Source organism: Colossoma macropomum, unplaced genomic scaffold (genome assembly GCF_904425465.1).
Source record: "Colossoma macropomum unplaced genomic scaffold, Colossoma_macropomum, whole genome shotgun sequence".
In the NCBI taxonomy this organism is placed as follows: domain Eukaryota; kingdom Metazoa; phylum Chordata; class Actinopteri; order Characiformes; family Serrasalmidae; genus Colossoma; species Colossoma macropomum.
Genome location: NW_023494808.1, coordinates 8,481,426 through 8,509,001, shown reverse-complemented (window position 1 = coordinate 8,509,001; position 27,576 = coordinate 8,481,426). Strand labels below are relative to the sequence as shown.

The following is a 27,576-nucleotide window of genomic DNA, read 5'->3' as shown; positions in this document are numbered from 1 at the left end:
ACAATGCTGTGTGTGCTATCATGTGCTTTTAGCATTAGCACACAGAAACTGAGCAGTGTTATCTGGTCATAGAGCAGGCCCTCTAGTGGTTTTATGACATACAATTTTAATTCAGTTTTTAATGAGAATAAGTGTGTCTTGCATAAATGAATAAGGAAGGACTGATTCAGTGAAAACAGGAAGAATAATTGTCAGTGAATTTGAGAAAGTCAGCAACACTTTAACCACATACAGTTTATCAGTTTAAACTGTGAAAGCTCCTCCTTTTCTCTGCATTCGTTCTTCCAGTTCAGGAGATGACCGTCGCTTAATGAAGGTAGGAAACACTCTTAGTGCTTTTGGAATTAGTCAAGAGTCATCAATTCATAGTTAATGGACAGAGAAGTGAACTGACACTGATATTTATATTGTGTTTAAGTTAACAAGTGTAGTTTGACTATTGGTCTTTTGGTGATTCTGATACAGAATATTTACTGAGACACTCTAATAATGAAGTGTGTATATAATATCAGCAATGCAGCACCAATATGAGGCCTGTAAAACATGAATATCACTACATTACAAGCCTCTAATGGTCAGTGAACTAAGTGAATGTATGAGCTCTGCTTGCTTTCTTTCTGCTGACTGAGCTTTATCTGCACTATGAAAGTGCTTTACAGATACAGACATATTGATGATCCTTGAATTTGCATAAATAACTCAGTAAATTAACATTATCTTGTTAAATATTGTGATCATACAGGCTGAACTGCTGATCTCACTCAGAATGTCTCTGACTTTCTCTGCTGTTTCCGCTGTTTCTCACTGAACTCTGTACAGTTATGAGGTCATTTTTATATATGATATTGTGGTCAGTTGTGCTAAACTACTCTAAGACCTGTGGAGCTTCTCACTTTGTGCTTTTATCTCCAAATGAGCTCAGAGTATTACAGCTGATTATTCAAACTCAGCTGAAATGAACAGTCTTAGAAATGAGCTGAAGTGGAGACTTTATGCAGCATTTTTACTGACCGAGACCCAAACAGTAATAATTTACACGTTTTTGTATTTTGTGTTACAGGAGTTGTTGCTCAGGATGGGTGGGCTGTGAATTACAATGAGAAATCTTTCTGTGCTCTAAAGGGGTCTGCAGTGACCATGGAGTGCACTTACAGATATCCAAGAGATCATCCAGTCCAAAAGGCTTTTTGGACTAAAGAGCTGGTTACATCTGGTTCAGAGCCTCCTGATCTGTCAGATGATCCAGAGTACAGAGGCAGAGTTCAGTACCTCGGAGATGAACACAGCGACTGCACTCTCAGATTTAAGACTGTGACAGAAAAGGATCAAAGTAAATACTACTTCAGATTTATAACAGACCAACCTGGAGGAAAGTATCAAGGTGCAGGTGGAGTTGATCTTTCAGTCACAGGTAAGATCCATTAGCAGAAATAAGACACTGTACTCCATTCACTGGTGTTAAGGATTCACAAAGCAATTCTGTAATATGACTACATCAGTTCTTCATAGCAGACATGAGAAACACACAGCTTAGAACTGGAGAACCCGAATTCAGTCCAGAAGTGTTTTACATTCATTCTCAGAGATATGAACTCCAACATATCAGATAAATGTCTAATCTGTGTAAAATTACTTGTAATGAGTTGTTAACTGTACATTAGTCAGAGTTGGTCGGCACACTGAGGTGTTTAACAGCGCTGTATTAGCAGTAGATCATTAACTGTAGTACATTAGTCAGAGTTGATCAGCACACTGAGGTGTTTAACAGCGCTGTATTAGCAGTAGTTCATTAACTGTAGTACATTAGTCAGAGTTGATCAGCACACTGAGGTGTTTAACAGCGCTGTATTAGCAGTAGTTCATTAACTGTAGTACATTAGTCAGAGTTGATCAGCACACTGAGGTGTTTAACAGCGCTGTATTAGCAGTAGATCATTACCTGTAGTACATTAGTCAGAGTTGATCAGCACACTGAGGTGTTTAACAGCGCTGTATTAGCAGTAGTTCATTAACTGTAGTACATTAGTCAGAGTTGATCAGCACACTGAGGTGTTTAACAGCGCTGTATTAGCAGTAGTTCATTAACTGTAGTACATTAGTCAGAGTTGCAGCACACTGAGGTGTTTAACAGTGCTATATTAGCAGTAGTTCATTAACTGTAGTAGCAGCTATCATACAGTTCAGAGGAGGCTTGTGCTGCCTTTAACGTTCCACACTGATGATGCTGCTGTGAAGGAGAAACATCTACTGTCCTGCACTCTGTTTAAGACTGAATTTAGAGATATTCAAATAATCAGTTATTTGTATGAATTACTTTTAAAAATATGTAATTAAAATATTTGTACATCAAATGTAATGGTTTAATAAAAACTGCATGTATTTCCACTATTTAATGTTTAATTTTATTTCCCTGTTTGTGCAGAAATATTCACAATACTCCATTCACTCAGTGTAATTTCTCCACAGTAAGCTTGTTTTCTCTTGTTCTCAGATCTTCAGGTGGAGGTTCCTGAGAGAGTGACAGAGGGAGATTACCTCACTCTCATATGTAAAACCACCTGCAGTCTGACAGTCAGACCAAGATTCAGCTGGTACAGAAATGGACATCGTTTATTCTCCAGTACTGACCGACTCCACCTGCAGCCGGTTAGCAGGGAGGATGCAGGCAGGTATCACTGTGCTGTACTGGGTCTGACCTCTCTTGAGGTCACTCTTAATTTCAAATGTAAGTACAGATTCATTTGTTTGTTCATAAATAGATAAAAAATGTATCATTGTTAACAGGAACTCAGTCTCAACTGAATCACAGTAAAATCATGACTTTTATGTGAGAAGATGAATATGAGTAAAACAATAACTGGTTTTATTGAATTGTTAAAAAAGACACAGTGAAGACAGTGTAGTTAGAGCAGTGAAGCATTAAGTCAAGTGCTGAGGTCCAATTTGAGCTGCATGAAAATGAAAAGTGTATTAAAGGCTATTTAAAAATGTTTGCATTGATTTTCATAGGTTTACAATTAACATCAGTGCTTTAATCATTAACCCCTTAAATGCCCAGGGCCTACTGGCAGGCCCAAAGTTTTGCTAGACTCCTCTATAACATAAGAATAGCTCAGCCAGTTTGCTTTCAAGTCCCTGTAGTTACAGAACAATAAGCTTTAGTATGTAATAAGCCTGGAATTTTAAGACGTTAACATTAACACTATAATTCAGCTTATGTAAGTTCACAATATAAGTTTGTTTTTTCTTGTTCTCAGATCTCCAGGTGGAGGTTCCTGAGAGAGTGATAGAGGGAGATAAAGTCACTCTCACATGTATAACCAGCTTCAGTCTGTCTGATGGTCCAACATTTACCTGGTACAAAAATGGACATCCTTTATCCTCCAGTGCTGACCGACTCCACCTGCAGCCGGTCAGCAGAGAGGATGCAGGCAGGTATCACTGTGCTGTACTGGGTCAGAACCTTCACTCTCCTGAGGTCACTCTTAATGTCATATGTAAGTACAGATTCATTTATTAAGTTTCAGAAAACAAACAAAGCTGAGGGTTCATGTTGAACTGTTTGTGATCAGGTTTTACCCAAATCTGCTAATCTGTGTTTGTAGGTAATGTAGTGAACTGTGGATTTTCTTGGGTTCTTGTGGTATATTTATACACGCTCTGTAAAACTGGGGTTCCTGATCCCAGTTGTGGAGATCCTGCATGTTTTTGTGTTTTCACTGCTCAGACACATCTGAGATCATCAAGGGATTGGTAATTAGATAAAGCTTTACTGTAACATAATGCCTGACACGCGTCTGCAATGTGTCATGGACCTCAGAAACAGTACCCTTGGACTGGCAGACTGGGGTGGTGGTCCCTATTTTTAACAAAGGGGACTGGAGGGTGTGTGCCAACTACCGGGGTATCACACTGCTCAGCCTCCCTGGAAAGGTTTATGCTGCGGTGCTGGAAAGGAGACTCTGACCAATAGTCGAACCTCAGACTGAGGAGTAACAATGTGGATTCCCTCCCGGCCGTGGAACAATGGACAAGGTTTTCACCCTCTCATGGATTGTTGAGGGGGCATGGGGGTTTGCCAATCCAGTGTACACGTTTTGTGTACTTGAAGAAGGCTTACAACCATGTTCCCCGAGATATCCTGTGGAAGATCCTCTGGGAGTATGGGGTTCTGGGGCTACTACTCCGGGCCATTCAAGCTCTGTACTCTTGGAGTGAGAGTTGTGTCCGTATACTCGGCATTAAGTCAGTTAGTGTTAGTGTTGGACTCTTCACTCCTGTTTGTGATATTCATGGACAGGGCATCATTGGCACAGCCGAGGTCAGGAGGCCGTTATGTGTCAAGGCCAGAGGGCAGCGTCTCTGCAATTTGCGGCTGATGTTGTCCTTATGGCCGAATCGCATGGGTGCCTCCAGTGCTCACTGGAGTGGTATGCAGCTGAGTGTGAAGCGGTTGGTATGCGGATCAGCACCTCCAAGTCTGAGTCCATGGTCCTAACCTGGAAAAGGATGGCATGCTCACTCCAGCTAAGGGGAAAGGACCTGCCCCAGGTGAAGGAAAATAAGTAGCTTTGGGTCTTGTTAACAAGTGATGGGAAGAGGGATCGTGAGATCGGCCGCAGACTACGACAGGTGGCAGAAGTAATGAGGTCACTGTACTGGACTGTAGTGCTGAAGAGGGAGCTGAGCCATAAGGTGAAGCTCTCTGTTTGCCGGTCAGAATACATCCCGACTCTCACATATGGTCATGAGCTGTGGGTAATGGCTAAAAGAATGAGATCGCGAATACAAGCAGTGGAAATGAGCTTTCATGGGCTACACTCTACTTGATAGGGTGAGGAGCCCGGTCATCCAGGAGGAGCTCAGAGTAGAGCCACTACTCCATTGAGAGGAGCCAATTGAGGTGGTTCGGGCATCTGATTAGGATGCCCACTGGCTGTCTTCTGATGGAGGTTTACCAGGCATGGCCTACTGGGAAGTTGGCCTGGGAGTGGTTCACGGTCCGCTGGAATGAGCTGGAGGAAGTTGCGGGAGGTTAGGGTCATCTGGGATTCTCTGCTCTCCCAACAGCTATTGTGACCCTAGCTGGATTAAGCGGTTTCAGATAATAATAATAATAATAATAGTAATAATAGTAATAATAATACTTATACTACTACTAATAATAATAGTAATAATAATAATAGTAATAATAATAATTTTAATATTACACTTGATAGAAAGTCAGAAAATTCCTGTAAGAACTGAGAATACCTGTACTATAGATTGTAATTAGTGAAAAGGAATTCTTATTTGTTCCTCGATCACTTGTATTAAGAAAAAGAATTTTGAAAGAAGAGAATTTATAGCCTACTTTCTGGCTCACGCCTATGGCTTTTGTATGGATGGTTGCCATACCTCCACTCCGGCCACTTAAATGAGGGCTGTGCGCATAACTGTAGCCTGTGGAAATGGCTTCATTAAGACCAAAGTATTTGTCGGGTGAGGCACAGAGCATCGAAATCATGATCGGTAATAATTTCATTTACAACGATGGCCTTAGATGTAAGTGATCTTTTGTAAAGCAGTCCTAGTTTTAGACCAAAGGTGCTGTCACTGCAAACTGGTATAACTGGTCGGACATTAATCAAGTTACTAGAGCAAACCTTTTGAGGATTTTTGATGCTTTGTTTTATTCGGGGAACAGACACAGTCTCAATTGGGTGGAACCTATGTGGCGTCTCAAGGCAGCTGGTAGACGGTCGGTTTAGCCTGTTTGTATGCTGCCTGGCCTTGGCCCTGGTTTGTGAGCTACTGACAATGGCTAACTGAGAGACTACGAGCCAGGCTACGTGAAATGAGAGCAGCACCCTCCTGCGAGGGGTGGACATCGTCCCAACTCAAAAGACCAGGCTTGCCCTCAAAAGTAGACCAATTATCTACAAATCCCACATTGTTTTCTGAGCACCACTCAGAAAACAGCAGTTCAGTGACCATAAACTGCTGTAGATTTTGGCGCCACATCGAACTGGGATGGGGCCAGAGCATAATATGGCATCGGACATTGTCTGGGCCAATTTACATATTATTTTAATGTTATCTTTAGTTATTGCTGACTGCCGCAGACGAACGTCATTAGTGCTAACATGAATGACTATCCTCGAATATCTGTGGCTAGCTAGCAGCTTTAGGTTCCCTCTAATGTCCGGCGCCCTGGCTCCCGGTATACAGTTAACTGCTACTGGCGCCCCTAAGGGAGAAGCTATTTTCACGTGCCGTAAAATAGAATCACCTATAACCAGAGCTGTTACAACAGACGTCTCAGAGGGTGTCTCACTGAGTGGGGCAAACCTGTTTGACACGTGAATGGGAGATGAGTGGTGCTCGCGTGGGGTAGCTTTAGCTTTAGCTTTGCGGCTATGCTGCCAAGATGCCACCCATTCGCCCTGCTGTTAGGGCTCTACTGCCGGAGTTGAGGCCGTGCTGGCTCTCCCTGAGGCACCCGGAGCTTCTAACAGCGAGTCTGAGCCCTGCTGACTAGCCCTGCTCTTTTCTAACTTCCAGATGCATCTTGAACTGTATAATCTTCTCCGTCAAACACGTAACTAACTTACACTTCTCACAAACAAAGCTAGTAACACTGCTGTCACTAGTGATGGTGAGAGAAGCATAACTAAACATGCTGCACTCAGAGCAAAGCAACAGCTCGTGGTCTGCCATACTGACACTCACGTTGTTTCGTCGGCTGAATTGAGTCCTTTCCAGGGGTCTCGCAATTTTGATGAGAGAAGAAGTGACTTTCAAAGGTCGGTGGTTGTAATTAATTGCGAGTAATATGCAAAAGCAAATTGAAAATGTAAAAAACAGCAAACACTCCCGCCAGTAATTTCGAAAAAGTACAGACCATTGTCTAACTGTGTCTCATGCAGTAAAATTAAACACAATTCCATGTATTTTCTTGTGAAATTTAAATATTCAGTATGAAGGCATAATAAATATCTTCATCCTCAAATAATCGAGAAAGCTTTACATAAAGATGCAACAACAGTGATCTTCATACACTGTTCATATAAGTCAATGATGGAAATATGCAAATACATCACTTCAAACACAATAGCACCTCCATAAAGTGTAATGTTACACTCTACCTCTAGATGGCCCAAAGAGGATCTCAGTGTCTATCAATCCCTCTGGTGAAATAGTGGAGGGCAGTTCAGTGACTCTGACCTGCAGCAGTGATGCAAACCCACCTGTGGAATATAACTGGTTTAAAGGAACATCATTAGTAGCAAGAGGAGAGACTTACACAATGAACAAGATCAGCTCTGTGGACAGTGGAGAATACAAGTGCAGATCCAGTAATGAACATGGAGAGAAACTCTCTGAAGCTCTAACTCTGAATGTTTTGTGTGAGTACATTCTGTTCACTTGTTCTAGTTGTTCATTCTGTGTTTCTACATTCTATATTTTGTATTTTGTATGTAATGTGTTGATTAGAATGATATTCTTATTTTTAGATCCTCCAAAGAGCATCTCCATCTCCATCACTTTCTCTGGTAAAACACTGGAGGGCAGTTCAGTGACTCTGACCTGCAGTAGTGATGTACCTGTGCAGAACTACACCTGGTTTAAAGAAGGTGGAATCTCACCTGTAGGATCTGGAAACAGTTACAGCTTCATCTTTGACTCCAAAAGCAGTGGATGGTACTACTGTTTGGCTCAGAATGAACATGGATCTATAAAATCAGCTGCAGTGCCTGTCAATTTAAAAGGTATTATAATAACGTCATATGTCATTTTTAATATTTAATAGACTTTGAAGGTGATTGATAGAATGTATAAACACCTGCACTGGTCTCTCAGCAGAATGCTCCATGACTCTGTGTGTAGTGGTTGCAGCATTTATTTTGGTTGTTTTCTTGATGTGGTAAGAAACAGCATTTGTATCATCATGTATGTAATTGTCATACATTTGCATCACTTCTTTCCATCTTCCTTCATTTAGCAAAACTACAGAGTACTGAAAACATTGCAGTGCTGAGCAAAAGTCAAAGACCACCCTTCATTAAGTTTCCAGTCAACACCCCCATCAAGTAGAAGCTACTAATTTTGCTTTGATGAGAAATAAATGTTTTTCTAAAAAATCTACAGTGATATTTTTCCACACCTCTGAAGTTCAGTTGGTTGCATTGTCTGCTTCTCACTATCCAAATCATTCCAAACACATTGAGTGTTGTTCACCGAATTAAGGTCAGGACTCTGGGGTGGTCAGTCCATTGTTCTGAGAACTCCAGCAGCTTCTTTGTTTCACTTGTAAATGTTCTTTTTTGTCTATTTGCTTTTCTTGACAACGGCTTCTTGACAGCTTCACATCCTTTCAGACTCACAGCGCTGAGTTGTCTTCTCACAGTTGAAGGATGGACAGAAACACCTGTGGATTCTTTTTCCGAACTGAAGCAGCTAAGATGAAAGCTTTAAGTGCTGTTTTTCTGATGGGGGTAGTTTTGGTATCTACCAGGTCTTCCAGGTGGTTGTTAGGAGTCCCATTTCCTCTGCAATCTTTTATTTTGACAGTTTTTCTCCATTCTGATACAAGAGGATTATCTTATATCTAATCTCCAGAGAATAAATAACTTTTACTTAATGGCTGTTTTAACTGGTAAATAATGGGGTCTCTGACTTTTGCACAGTACTATTTTAGTAGCACACATCATAGCAACATTAACTTCTTTCTGAATGCAGGAACAAGAAGAAGAAGAGAACGATGGAGGAAGATGACCACTGGGTGAGCTGTTAAAGCTGTTGGAGTGAAGCTGAACTGCACAGTTTAGTGTTTGTGCTGCTGTAACTCATCTGATTAAACTCCTGAAGGTTGTTTCTTACCTGTTGAGATTATTTAGTGGGTTATTGCAGAGTAAACACTACACTCTGCAGTGTAGAGGAGCTCCAGCAGCTGGAGATGGCAGTACTTATCTAAGATGGGCCTGTAGAGAAGCACAGGTGTGGAGTAAGGTGCTGGTTCACTTCATGAACTACAAACCAAAATTATGGAAGCAAGCAGTGATAGTTAACATTCGAAAAAGATTTTTGGAAAGTTTTTTTTCATTTAATTTACCCACAGAAGTTCAAGAATCTTCCACTGGTTTGTTTAACATATGTGCTGAAACTTGAAAAGAAAGCCCTTAAATATGTCAGGCTGTCATTCCAAGAGGATATAAATATTATAGTCCATCATCTTTTAAAAAAAAAGAGTAACTTAGAGAATTAAAAACTCTCATTTGTTTTCATCTGTAATACCTCATGTTGGTCAGTGAGAACTCTAATATTCTCTAAACTTCCTCTCTCCAGAACACTGACCACAATGCTAAGGATGACACGTACACAGCTCTTGACCCCATGTCCAGGTCCTCTGATGATGTGTACAACACACTTGCAGTAAGTGTCTCTTCAGAAACTCAATTCGGTCAGACAAAAATAGTGCCAAAAGTGGTGTCTGAATGAATGTGAAAACGTACCCCATAGGCTGGAGTTAACTGTAACACACTGAGAGGCTAGTTATAAGATAAATATCTTAAAAATGATGTGAACACAATTATTTTGACACAACTGTATGTGGTTTGAACCAGATATGCTTTCCAGCTTAAACACGTCAGATGCATCACCATCTGATGCATCATCATCTGCACTGACCAAAGTTTAAAGAAATTACAAGAATGAAAAAGAAACAAATATATATTTTTTTTAACATGACCATCTATAATAATAATAAATTATTAATTATAAGTAATTATAAAAAATATTAATAATAATACATTATTTCTGATTCTGTGAAGAAACTTTTTCAATAAACACAAACAAAATAACAACAAACAAAAGAGTGAATGTAAAAAAGTTAAAGTAAAAAAAGCCCAGAAAGGGCTTGTAGGAAGTATTTAAATAAACTAATTAAATAAAAAAAAATAAAAAACTAACTGATAAAGTCACAAAAACACATAGTTAGGTGTTTAACATTTACGTGTGTTAAAGTAAGAGTAGATGAGTTTCAACCTGTTCTTAGAAGCTGAAGAGGCAGGTTTGGTAGACAGTTCCAGATTGAAGGTCCATGGTGAGAGAATGTAAACTTGTCAAATGAGGTCCTAAAGAAATCTCTGTGGAGGTCATTAGAAGATTTTGTGGAATATTGAAGAATTTGAAAGTTGTATTGAAAACTGAAAAGCATGTATGATTATTTTTGATGTTAAGGTGTAATTGATTAGCTTTAAACCAGTGATTAATGTTTGATAATTCTAAAATTATAGATGAGATTAATATATGACATCCTAATTAGATAAAAATTGGTGTCATCAGTAAACAAATTAAATATACATTTTTGCTGCCAAGTAAAGGTTGTCAACCCAAAAAAAAAGTTGGGACACAGTGCAAAATGTAAATAAAAATAGAATGCAATGATATGCAAATTATATAAACCCAATAATTAATTGAAAATAATACAAAGACAAAGTATCAAATGTTAAAACTGAGAAATTTCAAGGTTTTTTGAAAGAAACCATGCACCTTTTGAATTTGATGACAGCAACGCGTTCCAAAAAAGTTGGGACGGGGGCATGTTTCATCACCTGCTCCTTTAAACAGCACTCTGTAAGTGTTTGGGAACTGAGGAGCATTGCTGTAGATTTGAAAGTAAAATGTTTTCCCATTATTGTTTGATATAGGTCATTATAGGTCAGATTTCACCTGCTCAACAGTTTGAGGTCTCCTTTGTCGTATTTTTTGTTTCATAATGTGCCAAATGTTTTCAATGGGTGACAGGTCTGGACTACAGGCAGGCCAGTTTAGCACTCTAACTCTTACTATAGAACCATGATGTTGTAATGTGTACAGAATGTGGTTTGGCATTATCTTCCTGAAATAAGCAATGCCTTCCTTGAAAAAGATGTTGTCTGGATGGCAGCATATTTTTCCAAAACCTGTATATATCATTCAGCATTAATGGTGCCTTCACAAATGTGCAAGTCACCCATGCCATGTGCAATAATGCACCTCTATACCATCACAGATGCTGGCTTTTGAACTTTACGCTGAAAACAAGCCGGGTGTTCTTTAGCCTGGAGGACGCAGTGTCCATGATTTCCAAAAACAATTTTAAATTTTGATTCGTCAGATCACAGGACACTTTTCCACTTTGCCTCAGTCCATCTTAAATGAGTTCAGACCCAGAGAAAGCAGTGACGTTTCTGGATCCTGTTTATTTATAGTTTCCTCTTCTAACCTGCATTTGTGGATGTACCGATGAACTGTGTTTAAAGACAATAGTTTTCGTAAGTATGCCTGAGCTCATGCAGTGATTTCCAATATAATACTTTTTAAAGATTCAGCCTCTCTGTGATGCTCTTTTTATACCCAATAATGTTACTGACCTGTTGCCAATTAACCTTCAGGTTTTTTTTTAGCATTACATAAAAAGCCAGTCTTTTGTTGCCCCGTCCCAACTGTTTTGAAACAGCTGGCATCAAATTCACATTGGGCGTACATTTTTCAAAAAACAATAAAATTTCTCAGTTTCAACATTTCATATATTGTGCTATTTTCAAATGTAGGGTTTAAATGATTTGCACATTGTTGTATTTAGCTTTCATTTACATTTTGCACAGCATCCCAACTTTTTTGGAAATGAGCTTGTACATTAAAAACAAAAGGGGTCCCAATAGTGACCCTTGAGGAGCCATATGAGCAACTCTCAGTGTTTACTTTGGTAGGATTAGTTGTGACAGTATGTTTAAACTAACTCTGCCATGCAGAAGGTGTACTTTAGCCTGGCAGGGTCTCACTGCATTCATATCACAGAAACCAGGAGGCTGTTTAAAATAATACAGTAATGAATCATATTATTTATACAAACAACTCAGTAACCAAAAACATAATAAGCAAGTTACATTTATGGCCTTTAGACTGAAAAATTTAAATATATTTTTTATTAAGTTTGTGTTGCCTCCAGTCTTTTGGTCTGTAGTGTAAACGTACTTGATGTTTATTAGTGAGAACTCAAACTCTCCTCTCTCCAGTACATTGACCCTAATGCTAAGGACAACACGTACACAGCTCTTGACCCCGTGTCCAGGTCCTCTGATGATGTGTACAACACACTTGCAGTAAGTGTCTCTTCAGAAACTCAGTTCAGTCAGACGTTCAGATTTATAAAGAATTTCTACAAAGTCCACATTTCTTCATTTCTCCTCCTCTGCTTCATTCTCTCTTTCCCTCACACAGACTGTTCATTCCAGTCCTTCTGATGATCTGTACTTAGATACTGGTTGGTTGTAGTTTCATGTGTGTTTCTTTTTTAGACTGTGAACAACAAACGCTGACTGACTATCACCATGGAAACCACTCAGACTTTATCACATCCACCCAACAAAGGAGAAAGAGAGAGAGAGAGAATAACTGAGTGATGTGCTCAGTGTTTATATGTTTAAAGTATTGCTGTACAGCTTTGTGAACAGTTCAAGAATCTGAGCTCTGTATTCAGGAAAACTTATCAAGTGCATTCAGTGCTTCTTAGTTCTTCTCACATGATTTCAAAAAACTTTTTTGGACAGCACACACTGATCAGTAGCACTTATTTTATTATTATTTTAAAGATGTTTTTCTTATTAATAAATTGTAGTTACATGATTAACTATTTCAAATAAAGATTCCTGGTACAGTTGGGAAAAGAGGAAAAACCTGTAGTGTCTAATATTTGTAGAACCTTTACATTATCTTGAGGAGGTTCTTTAAACCTTACAAAGTTTCTTCACACCAACATATCTTATTTACACAAATGGTTCACTAAAGCAGTGGTTCTCAAACTGGCCCTCAGGTCCCCTCGGGCAGTCCACATGTCTGTTCTGTCCATATGTGTACAGATCATCTTAGGGATGGGTTTAACAGTGTAGTGATGTGACAATATAGACTCTGAGAGTTGTGAGGGATCCATTTGCAAGTTTATTAAAAACAAGGCAATCCAGTAAATCAGTCTAAAGACTCAGGTAGAGATGCAAAAAGCAAAATATCAAAGACAGATTCCAAAAAGGCAGACAGAGGTTCTAAACACAGAGGTCAAACAAAACAAATACTCAGTAGTCAGACTCAAAGAGACTGGCAATACTTAGCTTGGTCTGGCTGAGTTTGTGGAGTGTTTAAAGTGAGACTCATTAGAGAAATAATGAGGTGCAGGTGGCTTGATCCTGGCATCAAGGCTAGTAATCAGGAGAGAGACCTCTGGTGGCCAGATGGGGAATTACTGGCAAGTGAAATGTTCCAAATTTTTTGTTAGAGTTTTGGCAGCGTCCAGCAGGGCAGATCAGTTTAGCTTCAGTTAGTTATTACCTGTCCTTTGGAATCGTCCCAAATGTTTACATTTCTATTCATTTCCCAATATTCATGCAGTATAAACTGTAAAACAGTGCATGTTTGTCTTTCCTCTAGTCATTATGCCTTTCTTTCATTATAAGTTTAATATTTACAGTAAAGGTTCTTCTGAATGAGTTCACTGATGTCTCTCTTGTTATTTCCTTCCAAACTAACTTCAGCTGATCTACATATTCTCCACATACCAACTGTCCAAGACTCTAAAATTATAATAATAAAATAATAAACCTTGTAATACATGTATTCATTAAACAGCAGCAGTATTGTTAATAAATAACTGAAAATATTAGTGAGTTAGTGAAAGAAGGATGAAGTGTCAGGTGAGCTGATACAGAGCTCCAGATATCAGTCAGTCAGTCAGTGATGGGCCTTAAAGTACAATGTGCATGTAATTACAGCTACATTCCTCTAGATGGCAGCACAAACCAGTCGATGATAGATCAACCCTGACACGATCATCAAGAGCTTTTACTATTAATGTCATTTAGGGCTTTCACAGTTCTTAGATGCCAAATTAATTATCATTAAATAATTGCAAATAACAATTTAATTTTCTTTTCATGGTACGCAGCTGTTGATGTTGTAGCCCATATTAAAATACGTCTGCTCACACACCTAAAAGGTATTGAGTTATTGTACTATTATTAGCACAATTAAATGAGCTGAAATGATAGTCCATGTTAGAAATCCACAAAGGATGAAGGAGATGTCATTAGATCATTAAAACCGCTCAGCAGTTGTAATTATATGCAGTGTGGTAAAAGGTGTTCTGCCCCTTTAAGAAACTCGTGTAACCAACGGCAGCGCGAGTGAAACTCATTTAGGTTAGAACGGAGAAAAGAGGGGAGAACCCGAACAAACAGCGAAATAAAGCCTATTTTCTGGAAATAAAAGAACTAAAACCGTTATAAAACCAGCTTGAAAGCAGTTACCAGACCATCAACCAGACGAGGACGGGAAACTGTCCTTGTTGGTTCGTGAAACTAGTCGGTTTTGGTGAGTTAAAGCGTCGTTAGTAATATAAACGTGAATGAAATGTGAACTAAACGTGTAATTCACGGTTATATTCCAGTGGTAAGGTAATGGTCACGTTATAGTACTGTTTAAATCAGACTGAGCTCATGATATTCAAGCTAGCAGTGGGATTTTACACAAGTGAGCTACGTTGGGCGAGAGCTAGCCTGTGATTAGCTGCTGCTCCGTCGCCATTTTGCTAAAGCTGCAGAGCACGTAGCCTTGTTGTTTATTTACTTGCGTTATGTGAAACGGAGTTATTTTGTGTTCTCTTGACCCGTAATGGACGACAGGTTTTTTTCCTTCCTCTTTTGTGTGTTTTCTCCTTCTTCCCTTTGGGTTCACCCACCACAGTGAAATTGCAAACTGAAGCAAGTGTGCACCGCAGACACCAGATGGAGCCAACCCACCGATATCGTGCCTGTTAACAGATAAAACTTATGAATTCTTAGCTTTAGTACGGTAGGAAACGGATTGTATTGAAGTTCGCACTTTTTTTGCACAAAGCTATTTTTTTCGGGGGGATTTCGAACTTTACAAGCCAAGCTCCAAGGAAGAAAGAAGGATTTTTTTTTGTAAGAGCACGGTATTTCCGCACACTGGCAAATTTTCCCTGTTTGAGTAATAAAAAACACTTTCTTGACATTTGTCAAAGATACATCTGAGACATCATATATCCTTTTTCTATCAAATCGGTTGGCAAGACCATCTAAGCAGAGTTTGGACATCAAATCTATGCGAACATGGCAGGTGGGGAAACCCAGGGATGCAAAAGTTTCACGGCCAGTTAAAATGCATTTTAGCACATTTTAGCATCATATTTAACATTTAAACGATTATTAAACAATGGATTATCACCATGAAACACAGTAAATTTAGTACTGAGTTGTTAATCTGAATTTACACCTGCTAAGTGACCTTAGCAGACCCCTTTTAGCTGCAAAGCTTCACAGCACTGCCTCACTTCCCTGGGCTTTTTTCCATGGTAACCTCATTCATTGCATATATTGTTTATATTAATTCAATTTTATAATCAGTTAATGTCTATATTTATGCAGTAAGATTTCATAAAACTTCAAATAAAATGCAGGGAAACACTGTACGGAAAACTGCTCCTTCTGTGGAAGCTGGTGTACAGAATACTGACGGCACAAACTGATCACACAGATGATGTTTTTTTCATATTTCTTTAAAAGTAGTGGCCCTAATGTGACCAATCAAAATGCATCTTGGTTGCTAGGCAGATTTTGCAAAGTCCAACCAATCATTAAATCGTGTGTGACGGGTATTTCCACAATAACTACTGAAACGCGAAAAAGTGCTGAAATACTGTACGGAATACAGCACTCTTGCGTTAGTTTTTCCTTTCCAACCTTGAGACATTTCTGAACAGTACTTTTTGAGAGCTTGATTGAAATATTCAGTTGGACTGTAAGCTCACTCGAGAGACTGCATCAAAAGAGCTGAGACTTTTTTTAATTTATTTATTTTTATTTGACTTTGAAAGAGCTTATCTGTATTCGCAACCATTTATGCAGAGTTGATTCATGTTAAGGGTGATTTATGTTCACTTCTTCCTCTTAAGCATCCATTGTGTATGTGTAACATGCAAACATAGAAAAAATGGAAAAAAAAGGTTAACTTATACAAAACTCGACCCAATGATACCATTGATTGTTAATGTTATGTTGCTACCTTTTAATCCATGAACCAAAGTTAATCTGTAGGTATTCTAAATAGGCGTGACCTATAGTTCCTGAACTAATTAAGGGAAAAACATACAATAAGTAATTAGAACACTTATTAGCTAAATATAAACAATACTAATCCAAACCTAACCTAATAAAACACTCATTCTGCTAGCATACATGCTAAAAATGCTGGAGTTCGCCACATGGCTAATAAATAGCCAAATATTGCTTGTGCTCTTCTCGAAACACGTTATAGCACCAAGTTCAATTTTTCATGTATCCAGAATTCTTTTATTTATGTTTATTTGCCTCAATTCAAAACACATTTTGCTTTTTGTAGCTTAAAATCACTATAAAATCTAACAATTGTGGAAAATGATCATGATAATCTCACAATTAAATTTCAAATAATTGTGATTGGGTGATTTTCTGATAATTATGTCAGGCCTGATATTATTAAGGGCTGGTTTCCTGGATGTGGATTAAGCCTTGGGTGAACAATCATCCCTGTTTTCTGGTACAGTCCCAGTTTTTGGTAGTCTTTCCCTGGCTGGAGCTGTCGCCTTAAACGTCCCCGTTTTTAAACGTGAATTAAAAACACCAGAAAGTCCTAAGAAAGACGTGGCAGCAGAACAAATGGATAGACGTCTCGTGTTGTGCCTGTTTTGGCCAACAGAGTAAAGAGGAAAAAGTGTAAAAGAAAAGAACTGTTTTACTTGTGGTTGTGCATTCACTCATTTTTTAAACTGACTATGACAAGATTGAACCCAATTAAACCAGTAGTCTGTCATGATATGCAGATGTTTTAGGAGCAGCGCTTTAATTAACAATTTAATGATTCAGTTTGTTTTTAGTACCTCATGTGGTGTAACCGTAATGAGAGACATAAACAGAAAAAACAAGGCCTGTTTATTCTTCCTGTCTGCAGATATGCAGGCGTGTGAAGTTACACTGTTACCAAATATATGCAAATTTCATACTATTCAGCGAATAAGGGAGCATGCATATTGTCACATCGGCAGAGAGTAAAACACAGTGAATGTGCTGTGAGAAAGTGCTCTTTATTGCACAGACCAGCAGGAAGACACATACAGAACACTGAACATGCAGAGGTCAACACTACCCACACACTTGATGCTGCCCTGTCACTTCCTGTGTGCTGATTCTGAATCTGAGACTAATTCTGTATTGAAGATACACAGGAAATCATCAGCTCTGAACTGAACTTAATTTTTTCCAAATTCTGCTCATGTAGTGTTTCTACTTTAAATGTTGGTCAGAATCTCATTGTGTCCAGTTCACTGTGAATCAGCTCCATATTTCCATCTGCTAAAGCTAAAGCTCAGCTCCATTCATCACTACAGCTAATGAGTGTGTTTGTGCAGTGCTGCTCTGATCTTCACAAGGCCTGTCAGAGCAGCACTGCTGTGCTAGGATCTGATTCTGAGACTGAGATATAAAACAGGGAGGAATCTGATCCTGACGCAGCTCTGACAGGAGATGAGCAGCACTTTTTACATTTGCTGTAAGAAGAGCAAATAGCACGAGTGAGCTGACCAATCAGTGAAGAGTGACGGACTAAAAGTGACCGACTAGGAGTTTATTATCAACATTAATGCTGGACTCTGGAAGGAAAAGTCCACTTCATCATCTTCCACAGTCACTGATGATCAGAATGGAGGAAGATGCAGCTTTCAGTGATCATCAGTGGATAAAATGAATAACATCACCAGTTAAACTCGAAGCCAAAACGCTGTGGGTGCTATAACGTGCTTTAGCTTTAACACTCAGATGAGGTGTGGTCTTGTGGTGAAGTGACAGCAGAAGCTGTAGTGTAAAAAGAAAATGGAGCTGCTGGTCATTTGAAGCCAGATGGTGAAAAGTCTTTGAGTCAAAGGGGAAAGTGTTCATTATTTAACATGTGCCTCATTAAAATTCTTTAATATAGAGCAGTTCTTCCAAGATTTTTTGATCTTTTGAAGTTTTTAATAGGAATAAGTGTATCTTGTGTACTTAAAGAATAAAGGACTGGTTCTGTGAGAACAGGAAGAAGAATTATTGTTTGCGAGAACACAACAACACTTTAACCACACTCAGCCGACTGTTTAAACTGATGAAGCTCTTCTGTTCTCCTCGTTCATTCTTTGGGTTCAGGAGATGAACATCGTTTAACAAAGGTAGGAAAATAATCTTAGTGCTTGTTCAATTAGTAAAGAATTTATTGTTACCTTCTACAAACATTTACTAATATTCACATTTGTACTGTTTAGATTGACAAGTGTAGATTTACTTTTGGTCTTTTTGATCATTTTGTCTGTAAAAGAATGGATGAGACACTCTGGTAGTCGATCACACTTCTATAACATAACTGATACAGCACTAATATGAGGCATGTATATACTAATCAGTACTTAAAAGTCTACTAACTACTAGAGAATGAATTGCATGTATGACCTCATGGCGTTTTGCACTTTGAAAGTGGTCTGGCAGATTTAAACATTGTGCTGATGTTTAAAACACTGTTTATAACGCTTATGTAAATTATGTAATAAATATATAACATGTAATAAAATATATGTAATATATAATGAATATTAAATATATAATAAAGTGTTTTGTTGTATATAATCATATAGGCTGCTTTGCTGATCTAACTCAGAATGTCTCTGACTGTTTCTCTGCTGTTTCTGATCTTCATCTCTGGTGAGTCTGAGCTGTTACTTCTCATCAAGTATGCATCCCACAAAGTTAGTTACACACAAAAGAATATGTTTTTATATATTGCAGTCAGTTGTGCTGTGTTTGTGGGTGGAGCTTCTTACATTGTGCTTTTATCTCCAAATGAGCTCAGCTTATTACAGCTGATTATTCAAACTGTCTTAGAAATGAGCTGAAGTGGAGACTTTATGCAGCATTGAGACCCAAACAGTAATAATTTACACATTTCTGTATTTTGTGTTGCAGGAGTTGTTGCTCAGGATGAGTGGGGTGTAAATTACAACCCTAAATATACCTGTGCTCTAAAGGGGTCTGAAGTGACCATAGATTGCACTTACACATATCCAAGTGGTCATTCAATTCAAAAAGCTTTCTGGACTAAATACTGGATTACTGATGTAGACCCTCCTGATCTGTTAGATGATCCAGAGTACAGAGGCAGAGTTCAGTACCTCGGAGATCAATTCAGTGACTGCACTCTTAAACTGAGGGATGTGAGAGAAAAAGATCAAAGTAAATACTACTTCAGATATATAACGCAGATCTAGAGGAAAGTATCAAGGTGCAGGTGGAGTTGATCTTTCAGTCACAGGTAAGATCCATCAGCAGAAATAAGACACTGTACTTCATTCACTGGTGTTCAGGATTCACAAAGCAGTTCTGTAATATAATTACAAAAATCCTTAATAGCACACCTGAGAAACACAGGTGTTTAACAGCGCTGTATTAGCAGTAGCTCATTAACTGTAGTACATTAGTCAGAGTTGGTTAGCACACTCAGGTGTTTAACAGCACTGTATTAGCAGTAGTTCATTAACTGTAGTACAGTAGTCAGAGTTGGTCAGCACACTGAGGTGTTTAACAGCGCTGTATTAGCAGTAGTTCATTAACTGTAGTACATTAGTCAGAGTTGGTCAGCACACTGAGGTGTTTAACAGCGCTGTATTAGCAGTAGTTCATTAACTGTAGTACATTAGTCAGAGTTGGTCAGCACACAGGTGTTTCAGCGCTGTATTAGCAGTAGTTCATTAACTGTAGTACATTAGTCAGAGTTGTCTGCCATGCATGCCCTCAGTTCTGCTGCCCACCATGCCCTTGACACCAATGAGGGTGCGGATCCTTCCCCGCTGGCCTATACTGACTCCACTGGACTGCCTTGGACCCTGAAAATTACCATTTATGATGCAATTTGTGTACGGCCAGTCTCAGGAGACGCCCAGGACAAAGTGACTGTTGGCCATCAGGCCGTTGGTGTGCAGTGCAGGCAGACCTTCTTCCATAGTCAGTTTGGTGTGAACAGCACCATTGGCTGTAGTAGGGCCTCATCAGAGATTTCTTTTTGGCTGATTGAGTGTGTTGAGTTGCCGTCCATGGTCAGCCCTGAGATGAGACAAAAGAGGAGAGAAATGAAAGCGAAAAAAGATGGCAATGCAAGAAAACAGCACAACAGGACACACTGAGAACAAAACCTTTGTGTCATGCCTCTCTCTGGCTCTGAAGCCTTCAAGGACTCCATTCCCCAGAATCCCTTGACCTCCTTCACCTGAATACTGATCTGTAACACCTGTTGTTTTGATCACATGACTAGTTAGTGTTAGTTTAAAGCCTGGGCTTTTAGACTAGCTCTTTGTGAGGTATTGCTTCTTTCACAGAGCTACTGAACGTTTATTCTGGTTTGTTTGTATTTTGGTGTCGATTGTTCCGTGTTTTTGACTTTGCCTTATGCCTGATCCCCTTATGACTTGTTTGCCTAGTGTTATGTTTGTTTTTCTGTGCCTCCTGTCTGTTTTGGATTTGACTTATGCCTGTTTTTTGATGACGACTCTGGATCAAATTTTAACTAGTAAAGCTTCTTTCTTCTTTTTTATCCGCACGCGTCTGGCTCATTCTGACTTGTTACACTTTGACATTTTGCATGACATTTTCCACTCATGAATATAAAACTACAAGAATAAAATGTTTCATACATATATATATATATATATATATATGTGTGTGTGTGTGTGTGTGTGTGTGTGTGTGTGTGTGTGTGTGTGCATTTAGCTCTGTGAGTGTCTCTTCTTCTTCCAGCCTTAGCATGTGATGTTCACTTTTAAGTAGCTTTTTACCCAGTGAACCGCTAATGGTGGTTTACTTTCACTTTCATACACAAGGTTTATTAAACACAGACTGAAACTCATAATACACTCAAGCAATATATTGTATGTTTTCTATGCTGCAGGTTTACAATTTTAGACTGTGGAAGAAAGATATAGTGCTTGTGAAAATGAAACCAAGCTCAAAGATCCAAGTCTCAAACCTTTTTCATGCGTTTAAAATAATTGTTTATGTTTATGTATATGCATATGTATATGTTCATGTCTATATAAATATGAGAGAGTGATAGAGGGAGATAAAATCACTCTCACATGTAAAACCACCTGCAGTCTGACAGTCACAACAACATTCAGCTGGTACAGAAATGGACATGGTTTATCCTCTGGCATTAATCAACTCCACCTGCAGTCGGTCAGCAGGGAGGATGCAGGCAGTTTTCACTGTGCTGTACTGGGTCAGAACCTTCGCTCTCCTGAGGTCACTCTTAATGTCAAATATAAGTACAGATTCATTCATTCAGTCTCAGAAAACAAACAAAGCTGAGGGTTCATGCTCAACTGCTTGTGATCAAATTTAACTATCAGCAGATGCAAGACCACCAATCTCTCTTTATAAAATAATGAAATAATGAGTAAATGAAATGAATATATAAATCTCCAAGGTTAACATGCCATACCGAGAGTGATAGCTTAAACAGCCTTTAACAGTTAAACTGTGGTTTCTAATCCCTGTATAATGGTAATTCTGAGTATTTTGTTAAAATGAATCCTCTTCATGTGCTGAAGTTAATGATGGGTATCACAACATAAACATGATGTACTTCTGCAAGACTATAATTTTGCTTATTCAAACAGAAAAGACACATCACATTTGTATTTAAGATGCTCTACTGCCATGCTATGTTTCTAGATGCTCCAAAAAAGCCCTGGTGTCCAGCAGTGAAACAGCAGAGGGCAGTTCAGTGAGTCTGACCTGCAGCAGTGATGCAAACCAACCTGTGCAGAACTACACCTGGTTTAAAGAGGGTGGAAGCTCACCTGTAAGACCTGGACACAGTTACAGGGCTCTACAGAGTGGATCCTACTACTGTGTGGCTCAGAATGAATACGGATCTCAGAAATCAGCTACAGTGACTGCCACTGTGAAAGGTATTAATGGTGGAGGAATATTAATTAACCCCAACAAATTCTTATAACACTTTATAACACATAACATTCTTACAACCTAGTGTAATTCTTAACTGTTTTTAAAATTTCTCTGCACACAGCAGTTAAGAGTGTTGTTCTGTTTGCTGTTGTTGGGGTCGTTGCTGGATGTGGATGTTTATTTGTCATCATTACTGTTTTGTGTGTGAGGTACGTATATGCATCTTGTCTGAACTGACTGAAATAATGAACAGCATTTTCTGTTGCCTTCATTTATTATTTCCACCAACTGAGCCAGTTTTAACATTCATATTTTTTTTATTACTGACATATGTTAGGAAAAAGAGACAAGGACATTCAGCTAATGCATCAAATCAAAGACAGGCAAGTCAACCAGAACACAACATGCCCCTTTAGAGCAACTATTTAGGACTATTGTGTCCTTATCCCTATTATCCCTATTTTAAAATGAGAAAGGTAGTTAGTACATCACTGTGAAGAAAAACTGAATTTGTGTAACATGTAATAAAACGAATTCAGAGTCTTACTCTCTGAGATGATTTGCTGATTTATTATGTGTCATTATTTCTCACTTCAGGAACTTCTGTACAGCAGTGTGACAGTAAGATCTAAAACCAGTGATGCAACACTTGATCTAGATCCAGATAAAGTGGTAGAGAAGACTGATGTTCAGTGTACTACTGTGAGATTTACCTGCATCGACAGGTGAGATGAACTGACACTTATTCTGTTGAAAATAGCTTAAAATTTGAAAGAAAAAAAAATAAAACTATGTACTAAGGAGGATCACACTGTGTTTGCCATGTGGTTGCAGGTCTGCAGTTTCCACTTGTGACAATGTCTCAGTGACTTACAGCAGCATAAAATAAACAACTGTGCAATTCTGTTGAAGAACAACGTTATGACCTATGGACGCAAATTTCATCTGTGTCTATCAGAAACAGCAGTGAAACAGGACTTAGTCTTTCAGTTGTGTGTAAAACACAACATCTGTTTTGAAGTTCACTCATTCTTTGTTGTTTCTATAACCATTTAGTAGATCAGTCCTTCTGATAAGAGGTGAATGTTTACTGGAGTTTTACTATTTCAGAAGGATATTTGTGTCAAGATCAGCAGTGACAATTTGCAATGCCTTAAACTTTAATCACTAGGACCATCCATAAGATGCCACTTCTTTTTTGTTGTAAAACTCAATTAAATAACCTTGTGGTTCGTTTGCTTGGGACCAAATGTTCAAGGAGATCACATAAGACATTCTCTGAATTTTAAACAACCTGTGTTAAACCAGAATTTGAATCCTGGCCATGTACAGGACCCTATGACCTCTACAGGACACAACATGCACCTGCAAACATCCCCTGGAGATCATAAAGTTGTACCATAAACTTAAAGTGTACCACTAAAAGTATACTGTACTCAACTCAAAATTACACTGACATAATTTCCTACCTAAGTGCTTGTGGACAAAACCAGTTTCTGATATTGACTGTACTTATTATTAGTTCATAATATTTTACTGATTGTTGACTGTCCCCTTTATGTATTTTATACTGTTGGGGTTCTGAACATTTTGTCTCCTATCAAACATGTATTCTAAGCTTATTCAGACAACAGAACAGCTAACATGATTATTTAAGATTTTCTGCCTCTAAACATTTTAGACAACGCTCATGAAAATATTTAATGTAGATTGTACGCTGTGTGATGACAGAAATCCTGTGAAAAGTCATTATATTTGTAACCTTTGTGTATGATAGTCAATGGTACAGAATTTTTTGATTAATATTATATATATAGGTTAATATTTAAGGAAAACAGTGTAACTCAGTGATTCCCAACTCATCCTCAGGACTCCCCAAACAGACCACAATTCTGCTCCAACCCAACTCACAACACATAGGGATAAAGGAAAAATGTGGCTGTCTAGGTGGTCCTGAGGACTGAGTTGGGAACCACTTACGTGACTCACTGATATTTATTTTGGGAGGAAAATATACTTTTGTCTCACGAGTGCCGCAACCGTCTAAGCGTTGGCTCTATCATCAGAAGATCGCAAGTTCGATTCCTGGTGGTGGTACAGCCATCCGTGGCCGGGAGTCCAAGAGAGCACAACTGGCCTCACTCTCTCTGGGTGGGTAGGATGGCCCCCCATGTCCCGCATCACTCAGTGCAATGCTAGCCAGCGCAGGTGTCTGTTAGGTGTCACGTAGCAGAACTGCTGGTTTCCAATGATGTTGTGTAAGCAGCATTTTGAAAAGATATGGTGGCGCTTCACAGGTCTCGGAGGAAGCCTGTGCTAGCCTTTGCCTTCGAGTCGGGGAGTCCTAACTAGTGGGTGGAATTGGATATGAGAAATATGGGGAGAAATAAATAAATAATGGTGAGTTGAAATTGTCTATGCTTAACTCATGTCATTTTTGTAATTTTAGGCTGTGCTGATTCACAGCCTATTGTTTTGAAGATGGCTTGCTGTACATTTATTTTGTGTATATTTTATAAAACAAAGTCATATGTTTAAAGCTTTAACATGCTCTCTGTATTTTACCCCATAGTGCTCCTCATATGCAGCCTGTTAAGATCTGACATTTTTTGCATTGTAACCTATCAAACATGAGAATAAAGTTGTACCATATTCACTTGAATTCTTGATTTTATGAAGTATATATATATATATATATGTGTGTGTGTATATACATATATGTATGTGTATATATAAATATATATGTATGTGTATATATATATATATATATATGTATATGTGTGTGTATATATATATATATATATATATATATATATATATATGTATATATATATTCACCATCAGTGAACTGTACTTAAACTCATAATGCTGTGTGTGCTGTAGTGTGCTTTGAACTTTACCACTCAGATGAGTTGTGGTCTGAGTGTTCAGAGACAAAGGAAGTGAGAAAATGGTGCTGCTGGTCAGTTGTAGCCACCCACGCTGTCAACAGGAAACATGCAAGAAGATGAAAAGTCATTGATTTAAAGGGGAAAATGTTCATCATCTCACTACTGACTCATTAATGTTCTTCAAAATGGAGCAATTTGTCTAATAGTTTTATTATATTCAACTTTTAGTTCAGTTTTTTATGAGAATAAATGCATCTTGTGTACTTGAAGAATGAAGTCCGATTCAGTGAAAACAGGAAGAACAATTGTCAGGATGTGTGAGAAGACAGCAAGACTTTAACTACATTCACACTGACTGTTTAACCTGATGAAGCTTCATCTGTTCTTTTCATTAGTTCTTTGGGTTCAAGAGAGGAAAGTTGCTTAATGAAGGTAGGAACATACTCTTAGTCTAAGATTGATTAATTTATAGTTATTGGATGAAGAAGTTAATTAATATTTTCTTTTGCACTTAAATCTTCAGATTTACAAATGTAGCTTGATGTTTGGTTATTTGTGGTACTGTGAAAGAATAAATGAGACACTGTTGTATACTAAAAACCTTAGTTAAATACAGTTGCAGGCAAAATTTTGAACACCAGTCAAATTACTTGTTTTGTTGATTTTTTTAAGTGAAAATAAGTTAACATATGCTCTACAGAGAGCACACTTAAATATGTCATTTTTTGCAATATTTAGTGCACAGTTGATATTTATTTTAAACATTAAACATTGAGAAAAATAAAACATAAAATATAAAATTTGCTATAACTTTTGCACTGGCAACATTTTATTTATTTACTTTTATTAGTGTTTTTTTTAACAATGTTACATTCAGCAAATAAACTGTAATTGTGCTTGAAAATGAAATATGGGCATCTACATTTTTGCATTCGACTGCAGGTTCCATATAGAACCCCAGTGTTCATTTTAGTGTTAAGAGAACCCTGCATGAGATAAGGTTCAGTAATTTAGTTGCTGAAGCCGTCACCCTTAAAATGGTTCTTCAGTATGACTGCTAAAGGTTTAGTGCTCAACAGGTTCATTTTAAGATATACATTGTGAAATAAGTGCTCAGAGCAGTATTATTAGCAGTAGTAGTAGTAGTAATATTATTGTTATTAATATGTGTGGTTACTGTGCTGGACTGCAGATGGATTATTGATACAAGCAAATATACAGGCCTACGCAAGCAACAGTTCATTCAGTTGGCACTCATACCTGGTTTCCGGGTGGTTCAGAATATGTTGTGGCTCATGATGGCATGCAGACTTTATTTGAGGAGCCAGTGCTTTCAGTTTGTGCAGTGTGGAATACTGACTCAGCTGGATTTACATGTAAGATCAGAAAATGTGAGGGAGTCTAAGGCATCGCTCCTGCTGAGCTTTAGCGTGGCAGCATGAGACGTCTTTGGTGATCGGTTCCAGTCAGCAACCGTCACTTCTGCTAACCTGCCGTTATAAGAGCTAGCTAGCTATCTAAGGTAGCTAAGTTTTTAATGTCACTAAATGTGATGTGATATGATGTGATACTTAGTCATACTCTGCTCCTTGTATTCTGTATAATAATTTTTATTAAGTAATTTTCAGTATCTCAGTGTTAGCTGGCTTAATTTTTGCATTGCTAGTTAGATTTCTAGTTTCTAAGTTATTTAGTGTATTTTTGCTAATGTCATGTAAGGAAATAAGTACATAAACAACATTCATTTATCAGAATGTGAAGATTTTAACTCCCTTTAAATTTAATGTTAACCTAGCTAGCTAGAAAGTGTACTTATTTGTAAAATATGTAAAATATTTGTAGCTTGGTACTGTAATTTGTATTTCTTTCATGTTGTGGCACAGAATTATCATGTCACCACAAATGAGTATTTTAAAGATGTGTCCGACAAGGTCAGTAACAACGTTTGAAAGCGACTGCTGTATAACACGTTTATGTCACAGCTAGCGTTGAACAATGTCACAGCTAGCGCCAAACAAATTATATTGTGTGTGTGAGAAAGAGTTCTCCATTTCTTCCAGCTCTCTTGATTCAGTAGAGAGAGATATGGTGTTATGGTCTTTCTCTTTCCTCTCTGTCTCCCTCTCTCTCTCTCTCTCTCTCTCTCTCTCTCACACACACACACACACACACACACACACACATACATGCTTCCTCTCTCCTGCTCATTCACTCAAATTTCTGAAGGAAATTCCTAGACTGTATGGGATGCTTACTTTTGCAGCTAAGGCAGCTGAGTCTTTACATTATAAAAGTGCTATTTTTGCCAACATTTGATGCTTTGTATTGGTGAAAGAAATCTTCTAATAAGTGTTTCTCAAGCTTAAACACATGAATTCAAAGTTCAAAGTAGGTAAGAATTTTATATTTACATATTAGGAATGCAAGCATTTTTATATGTCTGTTTAGAGAGTCACTGCAATTTCATTTTAAATTGTGCCAAACGTTTGTTAACATAAAACATTTGCCATACTCGGGTGTATATTTGGCACTTTCCGTGAGTAGAGTTTATTGTAGGCCTCGAAATGCCTTAAAAATTAACATATTTCTTTGGCGTTTTTTAAAAAAGTATTAATTAAAGTGTTTAACCT

General features: G+C 38.2%; 2 protein-coding genes across 2 annotated transcripts in view; both read left to right on the top strand.

Annotated features, from left to right (window-relative positions):
- Positions 1-150: 150 nt before the first annotated feature.
- Positions 151-12,344, top strand: LOC118797958 (B-cell receptor CD22-like). Its single transcript, XM_036557257.1, has 11 exons — positions 151-316; positions 743-786; positions 1,038-1,411; positions 2,492-2,725; positions 3,258-3,497; positions 7,134-7,388; positions 7,497-7,683; positions 8,722-8,764; positions 9,328-9,414; positions 12,042-12,128; positions 12,324-12,344. Exons 1-11 carry the CDS (start codon positions 311-313, stop codon positions 12,342-12,344), a joined length of 1,578 nt encoding a protein of 525 aa, XP_036413150.1. The 5' UTR covers positions 151-310.
- Positions 12,345-19,873: 7,529 nt separating this feature from the next.
- Positions 19,874-27,576, top strand: part of LOC118797957 (B-cell receptor CD22-like) — a 32,139-nt gene continuing 24,436 nt past the window's right edge. The window contains exon 1 of the mRNA XM_036557254.1: positions 19,874-20,093. Coding sequence (XP_036413147.1) covers positions 19,874-20,093 — 220 coding nt within the window. The remainder of the gene's footprint in view (positions 20,094-27,576) is intronic.